The sequence below is a fragment of the Opisthorchis viverrini genome (assembly GCF_000715545.1).
Source record: "Opisthorchis viverrini unplaced genomic scaffold opera_v5_27, whole genome shotgun sequence".
Taxonomy (NCBI): domain Eukaryota; kingdom Metazoa; phylum Platyhelminthes; class Trematoda; order Opisthorchiida; family Opisthorchiidae; genus Opisthorchis; species Opisthorchis viverrini.
In genome coordinates this window covers 1,224,873-1,237,026 of record NW_008751682.1, presented here as the reverse complement: position 1 = coordinate 1,237,026, position 12,154 = coordinate 1,224,873, and the positions used below count along the sequence as shown (strand labels likewise).

The 12,154-nt window shown below is 45.0% G+C and overlaps 2 protein-coding genes across 2 annotated transcripts; one reads left to right on the top strand and one right to left on the bottom strand.

Moving 5' to 3' along the window:
* Window positions 1-452: 452 nt before the first annotated feature.
* On the top strand, window positions 453-8,793 carry T265_02208 (hypothetical protein; the record flags this gene model as incomplete). The annotated part of the gene is made up of 4 exons (XM_009166396.1): window positions 453-536; window positions 6,920-7,015; window positions 7,056-7,196; window positions 8,524-8,793. 4 exons carry the CDS (start codon window positions 453-455, stop codon window positions 8,740-8,742), a joined length of 540 nt encoding a protein of 179 aa, XP_009164660.1.
* A 1,207-nt stretch (window positions 8,794-10,000) lies between these two features.
* Window positions 10,001-10,646, bottom strand: T265_02207 (hypothetical protein; the record flags this gene model as incomplete). Its single annotated transcript, XM_009166395.1, has 3 exons — window positions 10,001-10,175; window positions 10,209-10,414; window positions 10,452-10,646. The coding sequence occupies 3 exons, from the start codon at window positions 10,644-10,646 to the stop codon at window positions 10,001-10,003; spliced, it is 576 nt and encodes a 191-aa protein (XP_009164659.1).
* Window positions 10,647-12,154: the final 1,508 nt, after the last annotated feature.

The following is a 12,154-nucleotide window of genomic DNA, read 5'->3' as shown; positions in this document are numbered from 1 at the left end:
CAGTTGCAGTCCGTGGCGCTCGTTCATCCAAGCTATCACCTTCAATGTGTAGTTACCCCATTTCCGAACAAATTGAGCACGCCTTCGCCTCCGAGGCTTGATATTGTATTCCACTTTCCTGTTTTCCGGTGATCAAAACTGTAACAGCTGGAACCAGGGGGGCGAGATGGCCGAAGTGGTTAGAGCGCGAATTTACTGACCGGAAGGTCCATAGTTCAAACCCGACCTCTGACTCTCGACTTCCCCTGTCTAGGCTTGGGCAACCTGGCAGTACCCCAGCCCTCATGCTTCGGGTGGGTGCCATGGCAGCTAGGCACCGGAAGGGTGCTACAGCTGAACGATTATTATTTATTACACGGTTTGCGGCTGATAAATTGATTGATTGATTGAGGTGATATCAGCTTGACTCAAGGGTAGGGTGTACAAAGTTGCTGTTCGACCTATTATACTTCATGAATCAGAGAGATGGCCGTTGCATGTTGAAGATCTTTGAAGTCTGTTCGACCGGAGTGCTTCCAGGTCGTTGCGTGATTCTGGTGGGAACATCAGATCAGTAAGGCTTAGGTACGCCAAATATTTTACGAAAAAATCAAGTTTCCACCGGCAGCTCAGTTGGTGACATTCCATGGGTAGCGCTAGTTATGCCACGTAATTCGTATGCTAGTGGAATAAGCTAATGAGAGCCGCGCCTTAATAGTTAATAGCCAAATCGCTTCATTGATTTTGGATGGTTTGATTTGTTTGGTGTAACGGAACGAAAGCTACTCAGTGAAGGCTGAGTGACAGACGTCTGCAATGGCCACTGACCAATAATTTATTTCGTCCCGCGCTTCCTATCCGATGAGACAGTTGCCAAACTGATTTAGTTGACTGGTGGGGGGGGGGTTTCCATGCGTCATTACGAAGTCTTGAACAGACTTTCTATGTATAATGTCCATCCGATGCAATGCTGGCAGAAGAAGGCAAACGAACTACATGGCCTAATCGGCGTTACTCGTGAAGTGCGACCAATTGATCTATCGATGGGATGCTCATTTCTCCATGAACCATCTGGCGTATCTCACCACTACTGATATGGTAATATACTAAGATAATAGTTCATCTGTAACAACCTTTCGCTAGTGGAATAAGCTAATGAGAGCCGCGCCTTAATAGTTAATAGCCAAATCGCTTCATTGATTTTGGATGGTTTGATTTGTTTGGTGTAACGGAACGAAAGCTACTCAGTGAAGGCTGAGTGACAGACGTCTGCAATGGCCACTGACCAATAATTTATTTCGTCCCGCGCTTCCTATCCGATGAGACAGTTGCCAAACTGATTTAGTTGACTGGTGGGGGGGGGGTTTCCATGGGGCATTACGAAGTCTTGAACAGACTTTCTATGTATAATGTCCATCCGATGCAATGCTGGCAGAAGAAGGCAAACGAACTACATGGCCTAATCGGCGTTACTCGTGAAGTGCGACCAATTGATCTATCGATGGGATGCTCATTTCTCCATGAACCATCTGGCGTATCTCACCACTACTGATATGGTAATATACTAAGATAATAGTTCATCTGTAACAACCTTTCGGTGCCATACCGAAGGAAGGAAGCACGAGGGCTGGGATACCGTCAGGTCGCCGAAGCCTAGACTGATCTGATGTTGGAAGATGCATATATAAAAGTCGCATGTGGATTCATATCAGTTGCAGGATTACGTCAGTGAAATGATGCTCATGTAGTTATTTGGCAATAATAAATAAAATGATTGCTGAAGTAATCTCTTCAAGAGAGATTGTAGGGATGCACGCAGTGCATGGGAACTCACATGCGAGTTGATGAGCTGAATAACCAAGTGAGGTAGTTCTGTGTCTATGATTTGTGTGCTCCATGAGGAAGATGCCTGAGAAAAGATTCCCTCTGTTTTAGGTGCTGCTGTATCCCTCACTCACCAGAACCGGGTGTCACCGATAGGAATTAGGAATTGTCGTGACCCCTCACTGTTTGGGATTTTAGTTCCTTATGGATCTGGATCAGACAGTAAGTCACAGTCTACTTCCCACTTTTGAGCCTATTGGTTTTGTGCGGTACAGATGCATGTGAACTGCTAACAGTTTATCTGTGCCTAACGGGTCATTTTATTGCTCTGAAACGATCGTCGTCTTGCTTTATCACGAATGGTTGATACAATTCGACGCTCGTCCTTAGTTTTGTTTTCCATGGCTGTAGGGTCCATGCTTCACATCTGTATGGCCTTTGAGTGTACGTCTTGATAGTTTTGTGCCTCACCACAAATAGCCATTCGTTGTTGATGGGACTATTTTCGGTTCTGTGCTTGTAATTCACGCTTAGTAATAAATGCACATACAGATGACATAAATTCCAACGCTGCACACAGTTGCTCCATATACATTTGCATAATTTTCCTTCAGTGGGTCGCGCGTCCAAATCCATCGGAAACCTCATGAAAATAGAACAGGCTCATTCTTCCCTTGGTTGACAATAAAAACGAAGGATCGTACAAACCATTCTATCTCGTAGACCGTAATCACTACCAAATGTGAGCAGAATTTTGTGAAGGAGAATACAGCTACTACCACCACTACTACAATCTTCAACTATTCCATTAGATTTCCACTTAAACTCCGGGTTACGCAGCAGTGTTCTCATGATTAATCCAAGTCCAGTCGGTAACGGTATAAGTTGAAATTCACCCGACCGACCAATTTACGTCTATTCCCATCGACCACTAACTACTCTCAATCTATTTACTATTAGTCTTTCACACGCTCCTAATTATTGACTCGTGCCACGTGTTTATCCTTTTTTTAATGTTCTGGAAATACCATTTGATTCATTGAGATGTTGAGAGTGACCATTTGCTTTCAAATGCTCGTCAGCTGGCCGCTACATATCGTGGTCGAGTATCGAAATTATAGGCAAACATAAAATTCGATAAGTGAACACCGGAAATGTAGTAACAAATGGGCACACTTAGATATCAAGTTCCACTTGGCGTTTGACCTGACAGCTTTCTTTCTACCCTAACTACTGGACGGATTCAGTTAGATGGATGTAGCGAGCTTTGTTCGCACAATCGGGCCACACCTGATTGACGGATACGGACATAAGACTAACATAGGTTGCATCACAGACGGTGGCCCTTATAAGCATACTTGGAGGAAAATGGTGACTTGCATCTCAGTGTTCTACCAGATTGGTAGAACGGCGTACACTACGGTATACAGTACTGTCAAGTGCAGCATATTGCAAGAAAATCTGGGCCGGGCATTGCACTAATTTTCATGGCGTCGTCGCACTGAAGCAAAAAGCGTCGTCCCGTGAGATGCCTGGCTTTGAGAACTCGGAGGACGACCTGACAAGAAAACTGCAGTCCAGAGGTTCATTGTTAAGAACAGTGTGGAACTTTATGGTCCACACAGCGAAGAAAGACCAGTTTCTTATATCGTCTTTCAAAGGAAACTCGGTTGCCGAAGTATTAGTAGAGAACTTGAACAACATGAAAAAGGTAATTCTCAACTGTTTTATTCATTCAAAATCACTGTACCATTGGTATAATAAGGATAAACTGTAAGTGTTTCAACTCCATCCGTGATAATATATTCTGTTGTGGAGTTTGCGGGATATGTGTTTTTCATCTTCTCATCGCTCTCGTTTGAACAGTCGCCCTCATGTTCCGGTCTAATTATTCTGGCGAGTCCACACCAAAGGGGGAAAGCACTGGGGTCGAGTTTCGCTCTTATTAGAGTTCATCAGCAGTGCATATCCAACGACCATGCCGGGGTTTGAGCTCCGGACACCTGACGTGCGAGGCGGCAGTGTTACCACCACCAATGCAAGTTGGATGCATCTGAGTCTTCACGTCTGAACGGGCTAACGTGTTCAGCGGGCTTCAAGCGTCTATGATGCCACCTGGCTGGGAAGTCCTGACGGGCGGGTCAGTCGATCGTCACAACCGGGACATTTACTGGGTCCTCGTTCGATGATGAATCGGGCGCACTAATCACATCGGTCAAGCGTGAACACGCTCGCCCATTCAGACGTGAAAATTCAGTTGCGTCCAACCTGCGGTGTTGGGGTAGTGGTAACACGCTCTCATTGCATGTCAGGTGTCCGGAGTTCAAACCCCGTCGCGGCCATTGGATATGCACTTCTGAGGAGCTCTAATAAGAGCGAAACTTGAGTCCAGTGCTTCCCCCCTTTGGTGTGGGTTCACCAGAATAATTACGTCAGGACTAGAGGACGATTGTTCGAACAAGTGATGTGAGTATGAATGGTAATATATTCGTTCAGCTGCGTCTGTGACACGTCTTCTATTAGTCGGGTGACCCATCGGCTTACCATCTGTGATCGCTCAAGCACCATTGTTGCCAAGCTGAGGCACACACAGGTCACACTTGGTATATCTGTATCACGCCAGCTGTCCCATAAGTTTCTTGCTATTTCGATCTTATCGCCCAACCAATCACGTGCCTTGCGTCCCTCTGGATCATCATCATCATTGTCAGCGGTAATAATCGCGTACTTGCCGTACAGTGGTTGTAGCTGCCACACTTTAATTCACTGATGACTTGGGGAGGTGGGTTGGGTAGCTCCGCATTGGAGGATGGATCTGATAAATTAGTGCGTAAATACAGCACTGTCAGTGAACTATTGAGTGTGGATTCGCACGGGAGCTATGCATTGAAAATAGGGATAACTGTGGACATGCCCCATTCGTTCCATATAATACTAATAAGCTTTGTCAGATGGGTCACCAGGGATTTTCCGCCTTCTTTGAAGAGGGCTGGATGCAAACCATCCGGTCCTGGTGTCTTCTCGCGCTTCGGTAAGCATATTTCGTACCTTGTTTCTTCTTACGACTGGCGATCAAGGTTTACATCCCATCCTCCTGGAGGTCACCCGTGAACACATCTTACTCCCTGAGACATGTCAGTCGTTCTCTATTCCCTTCTATGGGTGATATTTGATGGTCGGTTTCTTCGGTCCTTCAAAAGGTTGGACAGTTAGGGGGTCATTGTTTGTATTCGTATATCCTACTAAACAGTAGCTTGGTATATAGACTTTCCAAAGTGTTATTCAATCGGGACCGTTAATAGCGTGCATCACTCAGCACTCAGATTGAGAACGTTACCATTTCAATGCATATAATGATATAACATAAGTTAGATACAATATATACTAAGACATCGCCTCCCATTTCCTGTGTCAAAATGGAATTTGCTGAATACACCATATTAGTGCTTAGCTGATGATGAGCATAATGCAATTCAGAAGGCGTATGTGCACTAATAGAGATATTTAGTGTGGTTGCGACACGTATAAAAATGAATACAATGCGAAATGGGAGCAAGTCAATAAAGGAACTTATCATATGTGAGAGTTCCTTGATGAAAGTCCGGACGGTGGGAACGTGTTTTCTCCACAGTTTGGCTGTTACACGTATTCCATGATTGTCCGTGGACTTGGAGTGTTTAGCTGACTACTTGCTCCCTGCGCGCGCGCGAGTCCATGCGTGTTGACTGTGTTGTTGCTTCCTATATATAGGAAAGTTTGATGTGTGTATAAAATATGAATCGTTCCGATGCGTACAAGACAGGAACTGACTTATAGTCGGTCAAGGTTGCGGGTGGAACGGCGTTTGTCACGTGACTTGTGTGCTTGTGTAGCAGGTAAGTCGTGGGATCTAGTAAACACCCATGTACTGGACAAATTAAGTGAAGTTGGTTGAGGGGACATGGAAATGTCCGCTACAACCACTACAGGTGCACATTGAAACCCACCTCTGATAGTGGATGTCTTAACACAGCCAGCTTCATCTGTGCCATGACCGTCCCAGTAAACTTAAAATCAGCGGCTGAGTGGCCTGCGGGTTGATGATCTCTGGTCCCAAAACGTCATCCATCAGCACGGATGGACCGCTCAGCAGTACGGCGCATATCCCTTGGCACGTGGCTGTATGGCAACAAAGCATCGGTGTTGAACACTGATGTCATGCTGTCGATGATTATATTCCTGCGCAAAATAGCATGCAAAAATAGCATAGCAAAATAGAGCATGCGACTAACAGCCGTTTGTCGGCAATCTCGCCCCACTGACGACCGCAACGGACCTTTTCTTATTTTTCCTTATCTCCGGAGCACCAGTTTCAACTAAGCTATATAGTCCAGCTGCTGTGTCTCGGCGTATAGCTGCCATTCAAGTCGAGGGAAGTCAAGTTAGCTACCACAACGCAGAAGCAGTTAAACGACAAGATGTTTGCCTTTGTCGGTGGTCGTGGCCTCACCTCTGTGTTATCCAGAATCTAGAGTAGGTTACATAGTTGAGGTTGATTACTGGTGGCAAAACAAAGTCAAGAGCAGTGTTTCTGTAACTCAACTTTTCGGTTGGCGTTGGTCACCTTTTCCAGGGACAAGGGGAAGCACAAACTGGAGCTGCCTCCATAGGTGGTCTCGATTTTGTCCTGAAAGCTGCAAGGACAAGAAGTAAAGTGCTGTTGTCTGGTCGTTGTTAAAAATTTAAGGATTTCTGTATAGACCCAAGTTGTCAACCTTCTGGATGAGGTTAAACACCATGACTCAGCTGCTGGTGGCTGATCGGTAGCGTAATTGTCGTGCACGGAGACATAGCGCCTCATACGGTTCAAGTTTTTTGACTGGATTGTTCATCGATTGATGTCGTCAGCGTAAAAAAACTTCCTCACCTAACATTCATTAGCATCATGGTTCGTACTGGGTTACTACCCTCACTCAGTTAGTACACATAGGATTCCCATGGACCATTTAGGAAATAAGTCCATAGCTTTGTATGTCATTCAAGTTACCCAAGTTGCACGCAGAGAATCGTGCTTCGCTTCATGTAACTGTCTTTGCTTTACCAGGTCTACAGCTCGCTCCTTTTGTACTTTTCGCAGATGGAACGTGATCTCCACAGACTACAGGACCAATATCAGCAAACCCTCCAAAGTGCAATGACCAAGCTTGATAAAGAGTTTCTTAGAAAAATGCAGGTTGGTACTCCCTCGTTTTTAACATTATCACTTCTCATAGGCAACGTATTTCCGTTGTGGTTTGCAATGTTCGGAAAACTCCGACATCTCCGTCACTGATGTACAACGGTGCATCGAGCGCTGCGAATCCCCTCTGTCACAAGCACAGAATCTTATGCAGTCCGAACTCTCCTCTTTTCAGGTTAGCTTTTTCTGAATATTGATAGTTAATCTGTAAAAACTACGAAGCATGGACGGTTGTGGTATAATTCAACCCATCCGTCTGTTACTTTTCTCCGGATTTTTTTCAGCACGCTTCTGAAATGTTTACTCGTACTCTATTCTTCAAGATCCGTGTTCTCAATGGTGTGGCGTACTTTGCCGTGTAATTTCAACTCTACACAAATAGCTGTTCTGCTTCAGTTCAGTCCTGTAACGTTAAGACGGAGCAAGTATCTTCATTGCTTCCAGTGCAAAACCAACTGCGCATTGATCATTTCCACACGTTTGGTAACGAAAAGTTAAGGGGTATGACGCCTACGATTTTGCACTTCACTGTTTTGCAAATAATTGTTCCCATGCGATCCAATGCGTTTAAGAGCATCTTGTCTTGGGCATAGTATATGACGAGGTATGCTACATAGACCACTGTCATTATTTTCGCAAGATAAGTTCTTTTGTTTTCGTTTTTTGCGGCCCGTTTCTCAGAATATCATTTCTGGTTACTGGCCAGCTGGATTCTCCCGAACAGCATAACTGTACAAAGCTGCAGTGTGAGAAGTTGACCTCGTTTGCCTAGGCTAAACAGGCTTACTCATTTTAGCGTGCTCCACTCACCGTTCATCCATGGTCGGATCGTTTTATGTGCCGAGCCTAGAATAGCAAAAACAGTTGCAGAGCTTGTGAGTTGACAGAATGTTGTCAAGGCGCCTACGGATAGCTTGAATAACACTTTCGGAAGCGAAATTCTAGTATCCTTGCGTCTTGCCGTTGATACTGCCTTCAGTATTTGGTGCTTGCTATCAGCCCTCATATGTTTTAAAATGGCATTGCTATCAGGGAAGAAATTTCGACGGGAATATCTGTCATTAAGCGAGATGACTCAGTGATTAAAGCACGAGTTTAATGACCAGAACGCCCGTGGTTCGAACCCGACGTTTGCCCCTGGACTTCCTTTATCTATGCTTGGGTAACCTGGTAGCATCCTTCGGGTGGCATGACAGCTTGGTACTAAGAGGGTGTTACAGCTGAACGGTTTTTTATCAGGGTCATTCCGGGACGCATATCTGATCACTAACTTGCATCTGACAGTCCCCTCCTCCAGTATCTCCAGAATACCCCAGGCAATTCGATAAAGAACAGACTGACACCGGAAATTTGGAGATCCTCTTCACGTGTCTTCTTTACATGGCAGTATCTACGTTGATTGTGCCTTATAAAGTAATCAGGCGCCCTCAATTAGCCATATAAATTGCCGCCTAAGGAGAACTATTCATTAACTACGGTTCTTCTGCATTCTCGTTTTCCAGAACCGAGTGCAACAGTGTAGTTCTGAATGTGCGAATCGTGCAAGAGATGGACTGAAACCAGAACCCTCCGATGAAGAAATCCGAAAGGCGCAACAAAAAGCCTTCAAATGTGCACAGAATTGTGTCGAAACCCAACTTTCATCTGGGTTACCTGCCCTTGTGGAGCGGTTGCGGGCTCAGCTGCAGAAACTCAAAGCTGATCAGTTGAAGATGATTTGATAGTTAGACACAGTACTGCATTTCGCATACTGTCGGCAATACAGTCTTTGAGATCATGATTGTTCATTTGTACCACAATAAAATTAGGTGGGGGGTTTGGCAACTTCAGTACGAACGTTTCATCCTGTAATCGTGACACTAAGTAAGTGTATGCGTTGAGTGCGATCCTGAATTGCTGGGTTGACTGGGCTGTTAAAGCCGATAATTGGAGAACAGACTCGCCGTAAGGTTTCTCCAACTTGCCGAAACGGACTATTTCTGTCACAGTGATCCTCACATTGGGGAACGACCTCGTTCACCAAATCATGCAATTTAACCTCTTGGGAAGAACACCGTGCGGTCACGCATCACTTACTGCAGATATGACCAATGTGAACCAAACATATCTCGACTGTTTTGTTCGACTTACCAGTGTATGCAGATTACTGGGAAAAATCTCGTCTCCAAGAACCGATAAGCATTGAAATTGGGGCAGGGCTTCTGGGGTCTTTGATCGTCTCTGGACTGATTGGAAAATTGAGTTTTACGTGCCCACCCAAAAACGACCTCGAGGAAACAAGTGAGTAATCGCACCAGTGAAGTGCTAGCTTTACAATGGGAACGATAACGTGAATCTGACATGCCCCGTGCAGTGAGGTGTCCAATTAAGTGGGCACTTTATTTTGAAATACTTACATGGCCGTTAACGGAAAGAACGGAAAGGAATAAGTCTTCCGGTTTCCTTAGGCGCACCTTAATTTCCCGTTGTTTTTACGTAGTCCATGAATCGCTGTGAGGAAATTGTGAAGACTGTCCCTGCTTTGGTCTATATATATATATATATATATATATATACGGTGGAAAACTTGGTACATTGCTCCATGTATGACCTAATCAAGTTGTGGTGGTGATGCACTGCTCCACCATTTTTTATTTCACCGCTATATATATATATATATATATATATATTCACCATATAGTATCGTGATGAGTTCCTGTTAAGTCATGCTATTAAGGTTGATCGTCACCTGTAGACTCTACTACGCCCACTTGATAGGAGCCAACAGAAGAGATCGCCCGCGTGACTAAGGTTTCCGGGACCCGATTGCCAATCTGTTGAGGAGAAATTTATCCGTTGATGAAGTGAGTGCCAGTTCACTATGCTACAGCAAACTGCTCACAACGACCGCGTGGCTGTTTTGCCTGCCATCAATCCTCTGGACCAGACTACAAAAAGATATATTGTATGAAACACTGTGTACATAACGAGATCGGTCACTCAGGGCGAAATAATTCCATCTGTGGGTGTTCTGATTTCCATGGTGGCTGATCTGTCGGTAACACCCGTTATTACTGGAAGGGTTGGCTCTTGACCAGGCCATGGTTTTGGACGTCCGACGTGTGCAGAGCATGGCACTTGTCCGTACACCTCGCACATGCACTGTCGACGACATCTAAAAAATAATTCAATCCACAGGTTGGCTCACTTGGCACCGAAATTGGCTGGGTTTTCCTCGAGTTGAGTATCAAATTTTGGCGTCGAAGCTGAATGAAGTGGCTTGCCTAGGATAGACTTTAAATGGTCGTGTATTTCAATGCCTTTCCGGAAAGAACAGTCGATCAACAGTTCCTCATCATGCTCAAGATACACTCTGACGAATGGGGTGGGACATATGTTTTTCAAAGTGATTATCTGCTTTGGATTAACTTGTTCAGTTCAAGGCAGATACCTGGACTTCCGGATTCTTGAATTGCAAGGGCGGTAAAAACCACTTTATCAAGTCGTCACAACCCTCGGATATGTTCTGATCGGGTAGGTGATGGATCGCTATCACTTTAACCGCATCATTCAAGATCAGCCGTCCCGATTCCAAGTATTTCTTTGTACGAGTGATGGCTAACCGGCCACCTTTCAAAAATGGCATAGCTCTTTCGACCTTCGATCTGCACGGAATAGCTGTGTGGTAAAAGAAAGTTTGGAAATGGAGAATGATTAACAGAAAAGAAAGTGACCGAATAATGATACACTAGCTCTTTCAGAATTCGACCAGTGAAATAAGCTGCATTTTCAGATTGTGCCGCAGTTAAACTCAAAACATGCAACTATTGTGTCTACTCAGCAAATAGTTGTTGCAGTCCACTGAAAATGAGTCCGAAATAGGGGCGCGTTGATTTACGAGGCAAGATCTAATAGAGTTTGAAACAAAGCGCTATATTGTTTTGGTAGCTGTGATTTAGCCAGTAGGGAATTTAGACTGCCGGGAATTCAACATGCCGTGTACGAAACCGAAATCGGTGTTTCCGGGGCTTGACAAAATCAACGTAGTGGCTAAGGAAGCCTCACATGGTGAGACTGAGGCCAGAAAGAAGATTCCGTTAGCCAGTATACAGTGCTCTTCTGATTTGGAGAGATGGATGGCCAAGCACGAGAATGTTTCGTCCAGACAGCGGAAGAAGCGTCATTCATTGAGAACGTCGTGAGATTATCGGAGTTAAGCGGAGGGGAAATTATCACGAAAATGTGGGAATATAAAGACCACCAATACTAATTTTTTTCTTTCAAAGTCTACTCACGGCCAAGTACAGGCCGAAAGGTCGCAGTCCACATGTACAGTGGTGTACAATATATAATTCGTGTTATATATATTTATATATTACGTACGCATTACACATGCAATGCTTAACACGCAGTGGTATACGTGATGATGTACATAATGCATAATACACCGTATATAATGCAGTCTACTGTAAACAGCGGGATCAACAGAAAAGCCGTTGGATCCCCAGCTATCGAGACAGCTGGTGAGAATCCTTGAAAGTGCCTATTTTAATAAGAGATCCGTAGTGAATGCGGGGTGGAGCGGGTGTTTTACCTATCCTGGAAGTAGTATTGGTTCCGGTTGTAATGTGACAAATGGGCTTAATGAACACATTTCTTAGACTCGTGTCGTGTTCTCTAATTTGAGACGCCTACGGCTACAGTGCGGCATAGCCCTGAATCCTAAGGGACGTGCGTGTGATGACAGTACGGGATTGTTGTGGCTGTCAGAGGGGAGCTCTTCAAGCCCTTGACAACCGTCGTCTCAGAATCACAGATTGTGTGGGATAGTGTCGGCGAATCCGTAACGAGGCACTTAGTAAGCGAGTATCCGGTTTTGCAACGGAGACCTCAGTCGAGGGTTGAGTCCAGTATCAGACGTTTTCTAGAGTCTCTTCCAAATGCTCCACCATCAGATGCGAACTTATACTGGGACGAGATTGCCACCTGTTTGCATAGTGCTGGGAATTTTGCCTGTGACACGACCCAACCAGGCGCATTCAAGCACTGGATATCGGACCGAACGGTGGCACTACTTAAATCTCGAAGAAATATCCCAGCCGGTCCCGAACATAACCCGGTGCGAAGAGCCATCAGACGCCAAGTGAAAGTGAG